General features: G+C 40.9%; 1 protein-coding gene across 1 annotated transcript in view; it reads left to right on the top strand.

Moving 5' to 3' along the window:
• The window catches only part of LOC122879504 (eukaryotic translation initiation factor 4 gamma 1-like), a 42,957-nt gene that overhangs the window by 11,851 nt on the left and 16,791 nt on the right, over positions 1 to 14,315 (top strand). Inside the window, exons 8-11 of the mRNA XM_044203675.1 lie at positions 271 to 373; positions 6,127 to 6,266; positions 12,916 to 13,008; positions 13,771 to 13,861. Coding sequence (XP_044059610.1) covers positions 271 to 373; positions 6,127 to 6,266; positions 12,916 to 13,008; positions 13,771 to 13,861 — 427 coding nt within the window. The remainder of the gene's footprint in view (positions 1 to 270; positions 374 to 6,126; positions 6,267 to 12,915; positions 13,009 to 13,770; positions 13,862 to 14,315) is intronic.

Genomic DNA, 14,315 nt, shown 5'->3' with positions numbered 1-14,315 from the left:
TGTCATCTGTCATATTGAGCTTTTGTTGTATTTTTCTTGTGTAAATAAATTCTATAAACATTGTATCCACAAACTATTGATTAGTACCTTCAAATGGCCTAAAGCTGTGTATTGTGAAGAGAAGTAAATGTATTTTGTTGTGCAGGCCTGTGTTTGCACTCATGATTTATATTGCTCTTATGACTGTATCTGCTAATATTGTTTGTTTCTCCTCCCTACCCTTGCTCCTCTCTTCCTGTCTTCCATGCTCCCTCTTCTTTGCTTCCTTAGTACCGATCAGCAACCTACGTGGCCACACCCCAGCAATACCCAGTACCCGCAGGCACCCCGGGCTTCTACCCAGGCACCAGCCCTGCTGAATATGGTACTTATGGTAAGAGGCTCTGCCTGGGGCCTCACCTGAGCCACTCACACAGAGAGAGACACTTAGCAGGGTTTTTAATGGACACATGAGCCATCCTTAGCCCAAGAACTTGCAAACTTAATCAGTCAGTGAGCCAAACAATTATGTAACTGAAAAGCAGTAGGATCCAAAAAAAAACCCAAAGCATAACACTTCTTAATGTAACAAAAGGATAATGTTTCACTAGAGTGCAAGCAGTATGGCAAGTCTGTGTTTCCTTAGGACACTTCTAGTTAATATGAAATGAGAAGTGATAGACTAAGAATAGATGTGTAGGGGTATTAATCACGCTTTTCATGTACAGTAAGTTCCTCAGAAGCAAAGAGCAATGACATCTCTCTAAGACTGTCAGTTGTGCAATGACATTCAGCAGTCACACAGGGAGAAATTGGCAGAGATGACTTTCTTTCTATCCAACATAGCGCACATAACCATAATGAAATGCAGCTACGAGACGTGTTGTGTTGTGTTGTCACTGAAGGGTGTGGCTGCGTTCTGGAAAATGTTAAAAGTTGCTGACTGTCATAGTCAAAGCAGGTAGAGTGAAATGGCCACTCCAGAAAAATAAATTAAAGCATGTCAGCATAAATAACATCTGCACTGACTATTACAGATTAATGTTACGTATGTCACAGTATGAGAGTATGTTTCTATTATACGCTCAAAGAATAGCTATCATAGTTCATACACATGAGCATTTCTTTTTGTACTTTGTGTTTATTCATTCCAAACATTCTCTGTTGTCATATTGCTTTACATCTCCTACTAAATACAGTAGCACTGCAGATGTTTGCTGTTGTCCCATGTGTTGTCACACCCTCTAGAGGTGGCTGAGTGTCGGTACATCACAAGAAGTGATGATGCCCTGAAAACAAAGTTGCTGACCACCCACTAGCAGGCATCTGAACTATGTGTTGTCTTTGTTTAAACTGTAGCTCATCAGCAATAGAATGCACTGGCCTGAATACAGGACTGTAAAAACACAATTCTTAGGCTCTCCATGTCATGCTCTTTGCACATCAGTGTATGTGCACTGTACGATGTGCATGGTACTTGAACAATACCAATGGACACTCTGCACCTGCATATGCATGTTGTCAAAAAATACAACTGAAAATAAAAAAATGTGATGAATGTTTAGTAAATCTTTCATTAATTTTTTGCAGACTCAATTGCTATATTCAAATCTCTGTGTAGTGTTTTCAGATAGCTATTTATTGTCCTAGGGCAGTTTGTCTTTTTGAAATACAGCAGGCAACAATATGTTGATTTCTACACAAGTCTAACTGGCTTGTATTTAACTTTCTCTGTCAGTGAAGAAAAGATAATGTAGAAAATATGTCATCAAGCTTAGTTTATTAAGTAGCTAAATTGAGCCTAAATCACTTTATAAAGCTTTTCAGATAAGCTGTTCTCTTGAAGGGGATTGCGTTATGTGTTGCTCGCAGTCACAATGGAACATTGCATTTTGATGTAAGATTTCAACCCTGAACTTGATGTGTGGATCACCAGTGCATTTGGAAGCAGCTTGAGAGTGTCTGACTAGAATGGTTTGATCAGATCTTTGAGCCTGAGTTGACCTCATATAGTTATTTATTTTGCTTGTTGCAGTTTCTTGTGGTTGCACAAGAAATTTGACCTGATTAATCTTTGCATCCATTTCATCTGTTGAATGAAGTGAGCATCTCTCACAGGCCTTTCCACATTGGGGTGAGATTAACGCTTTACATCCAGCAATCACTAACATTAGAAATGTCAAGGTCAACTGTCTTTTTCCACATTCTAACATATTTTCATTGAACTCGTCACTCTGTTTTCTGAACATTACATCGATCTTTTGTTGTGTTTTATATGGCTGATGATTGAACAAGCCTCATTTTTAGAAAAATGTGAGAATGAGAATTTGTTTAGGGAAGGCAACAAATTTCCAAAATTTTAGATGGTATAGAAAATAAATCCTTCTTGTGTCATGTTGAGGATTCATGTTTTTTTGTCAACTGCTTCAAGGGTGTCAGTCTGTACATTTTTTCAGTAAAATGTTTGATTAACTTCTGATTGACTTGATCCCATGCCTTTTTGTTGGGTTTTGAACCCAATCCTGTGACAGCCCTCAATACTGGACTTAATGTTCTATTGTTGGTCTGTATTCTGTTCTTACCAGTCCTGCACCACAGAGTCCATTTTCTTAGGGAAGTTGTTTAGTGCTCACCTGAGTTTGAACAGCATTCATTCACAATTGGAAATATGTAGTATGAAAAAAACATGAGTTTGACCCTAATGGGAACACTTCTGGTTCTGTACTTTGGAATGTAATTAGAACGGTTCACAAAGGAAAAGCTAATTCCAGAAAAATTAATCACCTCTTAAATACTTTCCTGCCTCTTCTTCTTATGGCAGCACACTAGAGGCACACACTATGTCTCATATGTCTGTTATGCTTATTGCTGTGACTTTGCCAGACTTAGTGCTAATTTACTGTATTTGTCTGGATATGGTACACTCTTCACAATAACAGGCTGCTGGTGGTAGGAGAGGGCTGTGTTGCTATTTATGCCAGCTATATGACCACACGGGACATAACCTCCCATGTGTTTGTGTTGGTGGGTGTGTGTCACATTGGTCATTCTGCTAGTCACATGGCGTGTCATGACATGAGTTTGGTACATGACCCTAAATAACTGGTCATGTGACACTTAGACATGGCTTTCAAACTCTGGTGTCTTATGGGCTTCACCACTATATTGGCTTTGTCAAGTGCAGAGGTGTAGAGGACTGTTTCAGGTTTCCACCATGTCACAGAGGCAGTAAAGTGATACAGATATCCTGGATATCTGGAAATGGCTTTTAGGACCTACAATGCCCAACAGAAAGTTCTGGTAACTGCATAGTAACAGTAATATCAGTAGTAATATCATTCCAACACCCCCCTCCAGTCCTCCTAAGTGGTGCAGTCTATCTGACCACTGAGTCCTTTTCTAGCAGTCAGGTAAAAACACACACACATACACAGTGCTGACTGAGTATGGTGACTATTTTTAAGAGTCCCACCCCCCAAGTTGAGTGATTTGCTTAACTCATCCCACATAAATGTACAAACACACAGCCCACCCCCTTTGTAATAGATTGTGACATCTTTGCCAGCATGGATCAGATCACTTGTCCAGGGTGGAGAGATAAGGGAGTCTTCAGGCAAATCAGAGCCACTCGGAATGACACAACTGAATAGCTTTGCTTGCTTGCCAGTACACTCTAGAGGGAGGGAGGGAGGTGAAAAAAAAGTAAAAGGCAGGGAGGAATCAGGAAGGTCAGAGGGAGGAGCAAAACTGAGACACGCTGGAAGAGGGAGGGCTGAACATTAAAAGAAGTCATTCTAAGAGGGCACCTGTAGAGAGGCCAGGAGGGAGTTAGAGAGGGGGTTTGAAGAGAAACCCCCTCTCATTTTTCTGTCCATTTGAAGTTTTTCATTCAGCATGGGGAACCGTGGGTCTCAAGAGCAGCAGGACTCTGAGGGTAGGTGTCGTCTAGACAGTGTGTCTCTTTGCAGCCCCCTCCCATTGCTGTGTCTCCTGCACTGTGAGTCATATCTCAAGCCTCTTATTAACTTTATCGGGACGCTGTCCAAGAAAAGTCTCATGGCTTCTGGCTTTCTGGTTTTGAGCATGCTCCTATTCTCCCTCTCTCTGTTTGTCTTCCCTCCCTTTCCCCCTCACGCGCTCTCTTCCTCCAGCCGGTGTGGGGTTTTGACTATATTTAGGCTGTGCTGCTCCTGGTCAACAATGCAGACTCAGTAATGTGAGTTAGACTGAAATGCTTGCCGAGGGGGAGAGAGGCAGAGCAGGAGCTAGCTACCGCAGGGCTGAAAGAGAGGCCTCTTCAATCTGAGGACTTTTTACCCCAGTCCTTTTGAAAGTGGGCTACAACTGGTTCTGAACTGTAGCTGAGGCCAGTTACAAGGCCAGGTAATATCACTGAATGGTTGGATGTCTTGTTGACACTATTGACTGGGTAGATGTTCTTTTGATTTATTTTTTTTCCCTTGGTCAGGTTGGCAGCAGCTTTCTTGACAAATTTGTGAACGTCATAAGGGTCACCAATGAAGGGATGGGCAGAGGGAATGACTGCTGAGTCATGGTCTGAAGGCCTACCTTTGGGGCCTTCCAGGTGCCATATCCGCTTCTGTTAACTGTTGCATTTAGATACAACATGAAGGGAGATTTTGAGATGGCACAAAAGTATACAAAGTCAGTGGAAAGACACCCTTGGAAACAGTTAGATGCAGATTGAGGCAATGATGTCTGTTCAAGTGGATTTCTACTAGGTGCTGGAAGACTTATCATGATAGGACAAGTTGATAATTGGAGCTTGAAAGTATCTTAAGAAGCATTACTCCACTGCAGCAATAAGAAAAGGGCCTGATGGAGATGAAGCAAGTGGAGTTTGTGGTGTTTTTTTGAAAAATGTTTTATTACAATCATTTGATACTTGATTTCAGTCACCTGTTACTCAGACTGCATGGAGACACGGGCTGCAAAAAAAAGTGTAGAGCTGAAACGATCAGTCTTACTGACTGATCGTTTCAGCTCTACACTTTTTCATCAGTCGATGAACAGATAAAACAGCACCTATTTTGATAATCGATTAATTGTTTCATTCATATTTTAAGCAAAAACGGCAAACATTTGTTGTCCTGAAGTGAGAGGATTTGATGATTTGTTTGTTTTCATATATATTATAGTAAATTGAATATCTTTAGGTTTTGGACTGTTGGTTGGGTAAAACAAGCAATTTGAATAAGTCACGTTGGGCTCTGAGAAATTATAATCAGTATTTTTGACTATTTTTCAACATTTTATAGACGATACAGGAAAATAGATTCAGCAGATTAATCAGTAATGGAAATGATCATTAGTTGCAGCCCTTCACATGTGATTAAATTTGCTCAAGTGAAGCAAGACGAAAAAATTCAACTTGTATCGGATTACACTTTGATTGCTTGCTTGTTCATTCACTCATTAATCATAACTTCACGGGACTCCAGGGTGCGACCAAAAATCTGTCAAGTGTGACTAAACATTTTCATTGGTTGCACTGGTGCGCCTGAAATTTAAGATTCCTTAAGATTACCCTGTCCATTTTTGACAGAGTTGTGACAATAACACTGAAATTCTGCTGTGGTAGCAAACAAAAAAAAAACAAATGTAATTTCTCTCCTTAAAGGTGTCTCTACAGTGTTCACATGAATATTGTCAGGACACTAAAGCCCAAACGTAAACATTGTTAAAATTTGTAATCTAGGAATTGAAGTTTTATTGAGGTGTGTTTACACAGATGGTAGGTTGTTCTTTTCTGGAGCATTTGATGGATGCCTAAAATGTAACACATCCTCAGTTGGCAGTGAGAAGACCTCACTGTAATGACATTATAAGTTTGCTGTGGACATAAAACTACAGCTGTTGCACTACAAATCATCAAGAAATCAAACCTTGACATTTTAGATGCAGCTTTTCTAACTGCCTCAAAGTAACAGGACTAACAGGAATTTCAGAACATTAGCAATGTAGACTGTAATGCCATTGTGTAAACACTAGCTATGTGCTTTTAAGTAAATGTGTGTAGGTCCTGTGCGTCTGTGTGCAACAGACTGATGTGTTTGTGTCAAGTTATGGCTATAGGATTAAGTCAGTACCTGTTGGTTTACATTCTTCTCTCTGTCTGATCCACAGCAGGGGCCTACTACCCCGCCCAGCCTCAGTTCACCCCGTCGGTGCAGACGGCACCCGTCATTATGAACCCTGCCCCTCAACAGCAGCAACCACCACCTCAGCCTCCCCAACACATCCCCACCAAACGGGAACGGAAACAGGTACAGTCAGTATTCTACTGCACAAAATATCTCACACTTTAAAATGGCTTATTGAGAAAGGATCTCTGCTTCAGGATTCCTATATTACTTACTTAAGACTTATAGTCTCCCCACAATTCCAATTATTAACATTTTATTAGTAGAATGAACCACTAGTAAACTTAGAATAGTCCTTTTTATATTGTTAAACATGGTGGACATGTTAACAGGAAAGTATCGCAGACCTAACAGCTCACCTAAAATGGAAAAACTTTTTATCAGCCCTGTTTGGACAACATCTGTTTATCAGTGAAGGGTCAGGTACTTTAACTGGCACAGTTCTTTGAAGTTAATTCCATCTAAATACATAATATGTGTTTTTTACTAATGAAAGTTTTCCACTCCCAAACAGCTACTGTGTGATAAACTCAAGGTTACGCTGATAATTCTAGACCTATCTACGTAGACATCGGCGTATACATCCTGGTGATATTACAGACTAAGAGACAAATGATATTGTTAGCTTGAAGGATGCACCGATCAACTTTTTTCCAGTTCCGATCCGATTCCGTTACCTGAATTTGTATATCTGCCAGTATCGAGTACCGATCCAATACCGGTGTTTAGCATTAATTAATAAGCTGTATCCCTCACTGTGTGGAAGAGACTGGGATCATTATTTTATGTGTAAGGTAACATCAGGCTTGACTTAAACATTGCTTTCCTAACTTTGTAAAACAAAATGTAACAAATAAATACATAGGTATAAATTTACTGAATCATTATTTATTATTAAAATAATAATCCTGCACCAGCAACTTGGTAAAACATCTTCAATATTAACAGGAATAACAGTTCAGTTGGAAACCATTTAAATGCAGCAACAAATTGGTCAGGAATTAAAATTCCATTTTAAAACAATACAACTGCATCAAATGAGAACAAAATATAAGCATGCCAAGGTGCCTTGGAGTTGTGTGATGGCGTCCTTCGACCATTGTGGGGCGCTGTAGGATTGTGCCTTGTGACGTTTAAGTTGCTGTTTAAATTTTACTGCATTGCTAACAAGCTGCAACCTCCGGGTCTAAAAAGTGAAGCCAATGCGGAAGTGCCTTAAACCTGCATTCTTTCTAATGGCCAACAGGGGGCGACTCCACTGGTTGTAATAAGAAGTCCAATTGTAGTCTGAGAAAATGACCCTACTTCTCACTTGATTTTGAGTATCGCGGGGGCTTTCAAGAGTGTTGTGTGGGGAGGACCAGGCGGAGCGGTGGGACAGCGCCGCTGCTCGCCGACAGACAGCTGCTGAGCGCCGGGGAGCTCTGAGGAGAGAGCCGGGGGGAGGAATAAACACCCGGAGCCAGTCCAGATTCTGCTCTGTATGATGTTCTACAAGCTGTTTTGAGTACATTTATTGGCATTTTTAAAAACTTAAATTAGAGCTTTAAATAATACAAATCTGTCCTTTTCTGTTATTTTAGTTTGGGTTGGCACACTGCACTAACCATATGCTATACTGATAAACTTCACCACTATTTCAACGAACATGACAGTGTATAGGAATTGCCAAAATCTTATATTTTGGATGAATTGATCTCAAAGGTTCAGATTTATCTCCTAATATTGTGTTGTCAACAACCAAGCTGATGTGCTGCACTCAGATTTGAGAGTTTTAGGAGCAAACTTCCTGTCAGGGGCATTTTTTTTTTTTTTTTTTTGGCTTGTGATTTTTTTGCACAACAGTGTTCACAATGGCTAGAGAAAACTAAGAGTTCAACTTGGAGAGAATGTGTTTTGTCATTAAAGGGTAACCCCACCGATTCTAAACCACAAGCTCCCCATCTGTAGCTCCTCATCTCTGCTGGAGGCGGCTCCAGTCTACATTAGCTGCTACTAGCATAACACACCTGAATTTCTGACCGAACTGTCTGTGTTTGCGTTGCATTGTGGGTAATGTAGGTGGCAGGTTTTGACAAGGAAGAAGAATGTGTGGAATAAAAAATACGATATATCTGGTTCTGCTGCACCGAGTTTGATCGTTGTTTTTTTTTTACTGCCCCACCATAAGTCCAACAATGTTATAGGAGTGCAATGCTTAATTGGTGGAGTAAATACATTGCAATTCAAAATGCATTATGGGACATTCAAGAAGCAGAACACATTGTTATAAATGTTAGCCAGACAGAGTTGTGTGGGTTGGTGGGTTGGTTGGCTAAAATTGATGCAGCAACAATGTAATACTGCAGCTTTCTTTTCAAAACTCATTATAGCTAACAAGTTACCTGACTGCTGTAACTTGATATTAGTCACTTTTCCAAGTTGTTCATTTAACAACCCTTGCAGTAATATGAACAAGTAGTGCTGTTTTTTCCCCATAGTAATCCAATGACCTGATGGTTTTGATATAATCCGGCTAGTCATTGGTGTTGCAATCTCTCTGAAGATGATTCTTGAGTTATTCTTGAGTCTGGGCTCAATCTTGAAACGGATAGTGGCGAACTTGACCTTAACTTGGTGTGCTGTAAGACTAAGCTGCTGTACGACATATTCCCCAGTTCTACAGTATGTCTAGTGTTTCCTTTGCTCTCTAAGATGGCCCTCGCCTGGTATGTGGTAGCTCTCTGTGAACTGTAGCCCCAGTGTGTGCCTCTCCATGTAATCATCGTTTTTACATTTGAGACTTCTGTGATGCTGGCTACATTTGAGGAATTATTTTTAGACATTTCCAGATTCCTCAGAGACTCTTCTATCCAGCTAGAGTGAAAAAATATGAAGTTGTTTTTCAACCTGTTTCACAAGATGCAACTTTTTTCATTCAACCGAAGATTGTAGCCTAAGTGACATATCTCGTTGGTCATCTTGAATGACACATTTTTGTTTTCTAACAGTCTTCTATAGGAGGGTCTTTGTGAAATCAGAAAATGTCTTTATAACAAATAGCCTTAACGACCTGCAGGGTTTTCCAAGTTTTGTATTTATCTGAGAAAAACAGAGGTATGTATACTCTAAATCATCAAAGTGTGAAAATAAAAAATGATGATAATGAGAGACACAAGCCTAAACGATTTGAACATGTTAACTAGTGGCTGTATATGCATGGTTTTTCTTTAATTGCTCTGTTCCTCAACTTTGTCTGTGTGTCTTGAAACTAGTTTTGGCTAGCTTGGAGCTTTTGCCACAGTTTGTCTGTGTTTGGGGTAAACTGACTGACCAAAGTTTGTAACTTTTCTATTTGTCTTCATCTGATTAAACTTCTCAAATCTAATTCATGCTTTGTTGAAAGTAATACGATGACATCATTTGTAGTCTCTTTGTAGAATCCTTCATATATTAAGGTTTAGTATAGTGCGAATCCCCCCATCTGTTACCAATACCGCCAGGAAAATGCAGCTAGTGTTACAGTAAATGCTGGGACTCTGTTCTTTTGCCGCAAGAATTGCATGATGTCTGGTCCCTCTCGCCGTGAAACTTGGCTGTTTATCAGCGACTGTGGTCGCCTGGGGTGTACTTTGGCCCATTCCTATGGGCCCCGACCGGTGCTACAACATTGGCCTCAAGGCCCTGCGCACACTCACTGTCTCTGTCAAACACATCCACACAAAATTAAAAACTCTCATAGTAAAGTCAAGATGACAGACAGGGAGTGACTGGAGGAATTGCAGCACAAATCTGCTTGAGTGAGTGATGTTAGTGCTTCAGCCATAGGACCGTATTTGCGTTCTTGGTTTTTGGGAGTGATGCACTTTAAGAGAGCAGGTAGAGATTTGGTGTCTTGTAACAAACATGTCAACAGGGCACATGGCTCTAGTGCAATCTCTGACCTTCCATTTACAGGACAGTATGTGTAGAACCGCAAGGCTATTTTGCTTCCCAAAGGTACACAACCTTTTATGTAGTTACATGCAAGCCAAATAGAGAGCGAGAGGGATTGTGTGTGTGTTTGAACTTTCTAGATTTAAAAAAATAATATTCAGTATTTTCTAGCCTATGGCAGTCATGCTTTTAGTTGCCACTATTACCCAATTTTTACCCTTTTAGTACCTGGTGATGTGCAAAAGTTGAAGCTTTGCATATTGCCTTACCCCCCCAACTTTCCTACTCTCTTGCTCTCCCTCTCGCTGTGTGTCAAAGAGAAAATCCAGAGGGGAGTGGGGTGAAGGACATGTCAGCACATAGCTCAGCTCCACGTGGCCACCGGTCTCCTCCCCCTTCTGAGCCGGAAGAGCTAACCAACCAGCCTTCCTTTGCTGCTGTGGCATATTCCCCCCCCCACTTTCCTCTGCTCTCAGAAGGGGTTAAAAAATATCTCAGGAGCAACTTGAGTGTGCAGGATGACAGAGCAGACAGAGAGAGAGAATTAGGAAAAGGGGAGTTTCTTCTGCTAGCTGCAGCTCATTTGATAACGATAACATTTTTTTTCCTGGAAACCCACCCATTCCCCCCAACCCTGCCCCTCCCTCACTCTCTGTCCCCTTTAACTGTCTGTTAGTCTCTGTGGGCGGGTTGTGCATTCCAATACCATAGCTTTACAAGGCCAGTCACTTTATTCTTTTTTTCCTCCTCCCTTTTCTGTTCAGCGTATGAGAGAGGGAGAGAGAGAGAGCCAAGTTGCTAACTAGCATACTGACAGTCAGGCACAGCCCTGCTCTGTCATGTTCTGCTGGTGTGTAGCTCTATATTACAGCCTGGATGTGTGTGAGTTAAGCTGAGGTAAAACTACACTGGCTACGTCCACCCACCATCCTGCTTTGTGGGGTTTAAAGTCCAGCCCAGAGTCCGCTGGAACGGCTACTCCAGCCCCAGGATGAAAGAGGCCCACTAGGGTTTGTAATGCTGCAGGAGAGGAGTTCCAGACGGACTGAACCAGTGAAAGGTAGTGACAAGCAAATATTTTTCTTAAAATCTCTTAAAATCAAAAGTAGGCCGAAGAGCAGCAGTGTTGTAGCAGCTCACTGTTGACTTTTACAGTTTAATCCTTGTCCAGTGACTGTGTGCGTCACTTTATTTAGTAGCATTGTGGCTCGTACTAGTTTCATGATAGCTCTGACTTTCTAGAGTACGTTTGTAGAGTGTGAGTGAGAGAAAAAGGGAGCTGAGTAGAAAGCATGTGTTTGTAATGTATGAGCACTCCTTGTGAGTGAGTGATCAAAAATGAGTTTCCCTCTGCCTGAGTGTTGTGTGTGTTCACAGGAAAGCTGTCTGCCTGATTGTGCTTTACCTTCATGAGAGTCAGGCATTTTCACAACTTAAACCAGCAGTGAAATTTGGCTTAAAGTTGGTTAACTTGATTCTCGCTCCGCCAGCTCAGCTTTACTGGTGACTAAAAGGCTGAAGCACGTTTAGTTGTGCAGCAGAGGAATTTGTATGGCAGTTAGTGTTTGGATTTGTTGTGCGGTGCCTCAGTGTTCACAATGTGAGAAATGTAGCTTTCATTGAATCAGAGGCAGCTAGCGAGTCATAGACCCAGAAAGGGCTGACGACTGTAGGCATTGCATCATGGGAAGGCAACTCTTCTCTTCCATGCTGCTGGTCCTCACCCTGAAACATTTTAACCCTTTGCCTTTCCCCTTACTCGTCCTCATTTACAGTAGAAAAGCAGCCAGTTCTCAAGTGCTTTCCATCACATACAGATTTATTTCGTCTTAACTTTTTGACTCACCAGCCAATGAGACTGGTAGATGAAAAAATCCACCGGCCAAAATAATTCATTGCCTTTTTGTGTCACATATACATTTGTTTAAATACATTTCATCGAGATAATAAGGTATTATGTTGAATACAAACTTAAAGAAGAGGCCAGAGCAAAATTATTTTAATATATTGATCAACCGTTAATCAATTCAAGCTTGAATGCAACTCAAGTGCTCATCTCAAAATTCTACTTAAGTATTTGCTATTAAATGTACTTAAGGATCAAACATAAAAGTAATGGGTCAAACACCGGACTTTCACACAGGAGACCGGGGTTTGTTTCACATGTGAAACCAATATCAGTGTTCAGTGTTGATTGTTTAAGGATGCAGTTATTTTAACCCAAAACATTCCTAAACCTGACCAAGTAGATTTGGGGCCTAATCTTAACCAATCTGTGACCATCACCTGAAATGTTTCTCAGCAAGCTTTATCTTGAAAGTCTAACCGGACGTTGCATATTTATTATTGCTAACTTGACTTGACTGCGGAATGAGAACGCGTTGAAAACGTGACACTGCCGTGTGTATTACACACTTTGGCGTGATACCGGTTTGCAGCAGCAGGCCGTCGGCAAGTGATAGTTTAGCCGAGTATCTGATGTCCCGTACGGTGCCGCAAAACTAGGAGCGCTCCAGACGGTCAGTTTCACGGCACTGTTTAGACGCAAGTAAAAACACATATGGTAATGGTAGTGTCAGTGTATGTATGTCAAACTCCGACACAGACAGCGGAGGACAGAAGCAGTGGGCCCGTAAATTACACAAAAGCGCAGTAGAGACTCTCAGCATAGTTTGTTAGTACACGACTATTTTGGTACAAACATTTACCCGCCAGTGTGGCGGATAACCTTCCGAAGTGTACTCACCAAACGGAAAATCTACCTGCATTTGGTGCTTGGTGGGTATTAATTTAGGACCCTGTCTGTCATCATTTCTGGTCTCACCATGACATTGGATCTCTTCCCTCTGCTCCATAGATCAGAATAAGAGACCCTAACCAAGGAGGTCGAGACATTACAGAAGAGATTATGTCAGGGGGCCGCAGTGGCTCTACCCCAACCCCACCACAGGTGAGCTACAATACCACGATGCGGACCAAACACAGTCAACACAGCAGACATACTAGCACACTGTTACTATTTACATTTTTAGTTTAGTGAATTTACTGACTAAAGGCATAAAACTTGCAGATCAGTAATCAGATCAGTGCAAATGGAGTGAGCATCAGTGGTTTACACTGAGATTAAATGTAGACACTCATAGATACAATTAATTAAGGTTGGTGTAGTTCACAAAGATGCTTTCAGTACATGTCAGCATCAAGTTTATTGTTTAGTGTTTATATGGATCCCCATTAGTTGTTACCATAGATTGTATATACAGTTACGTTAGACTTTTTATATATGCTAGATACTGTGTATACAGTCTATGGTTGTTACCTGGCATCAGCTACTCCTCTCTGGGGTCCATATTAAAAAAATATATAGTCTGGTCTTATGTTTCTTATAGTTTCTACTGTGTAAATGTCAGCTTAATCTATTATAGCACTTAAAATACATTTAAAACAAGAATGTACTTGCCTGCACTGTTCATATGTTAGTACTTAATGGGGAATGCTGCAAGATTGCCTGCCCTCAAACATGAGTTACACTACAACCTGTCAAAATCAAGCTGATCTATGATTTGCTCTTAGAGCTCTGACATGTGGCTCATATAGCCAACTAGGGACTGACGTGAAACCAGTTTTTTCCCCTAGTCAAGTGGGAAAATGAGTGTTGTCTTCACCACTAAAGTCATACTTTACCTTTTTGTGTGTGTATGTCTCCCAACAGACAGCCATATCTGGATCAGAAAGTACAGCAGTGGCCCAGGCCAACGGTGAGAATGTAACAGCTGCTGCTTCACCAGCACTGGTTAGACCAGGTGAGTGCCACATGCACAGAGCCTTAAACACGCAAAGATTTAAATACAATATCTCAATTATCGTTTTTCATATTTTACTTTAGCTGCTAATATTTGCCTGGCTTATTACATGCTGCTTTATTTTCTTTTTTTTTATTGGTATATTTTATTTAACCTTTTATTTAACCAGGTAAAAACCAGTTGAGATAAAAACTCTTTTTCAGTGATGACCTGGCCAAGAAGGCAGCAAAGTTACGCTTCATTCCACGCCAATTACACAATAAAATACAAAACAATACAGTACAAGTGCTACAGAATAAGAGCTAATATCCACGCATCAACAGCAGGAGGGTTAAATGAACACAGAAAGTATATGACAAACTGAATTATGCATTGTAGCAAGAACATTTTGTAATACAAACTTCAGTTAGCTTTTGTTTAAAACTGGTTAGAAAGAGAAGGAGGCTAGATTGGG

This window comes from Siniperca chuatsi, linkage group LG7 (assembly GCF_020085105.1).
Source record: "Siniperca chuatsi isolate FFG_IHB_CAS linkage group LG7, ASM2008510v1, whole genome shotgun sequence".
In the NCBI taxonomy this organism is placed as follows: Eukaryota; Metazoa; Chordata; class Actinopteri; order Centrarchiformes; family Sinipercidae; genus Siniperca; species Siniperca chuatsi.
This window is presented reverse-complemented; position numbering and strand designations above follow the sequence as displayed.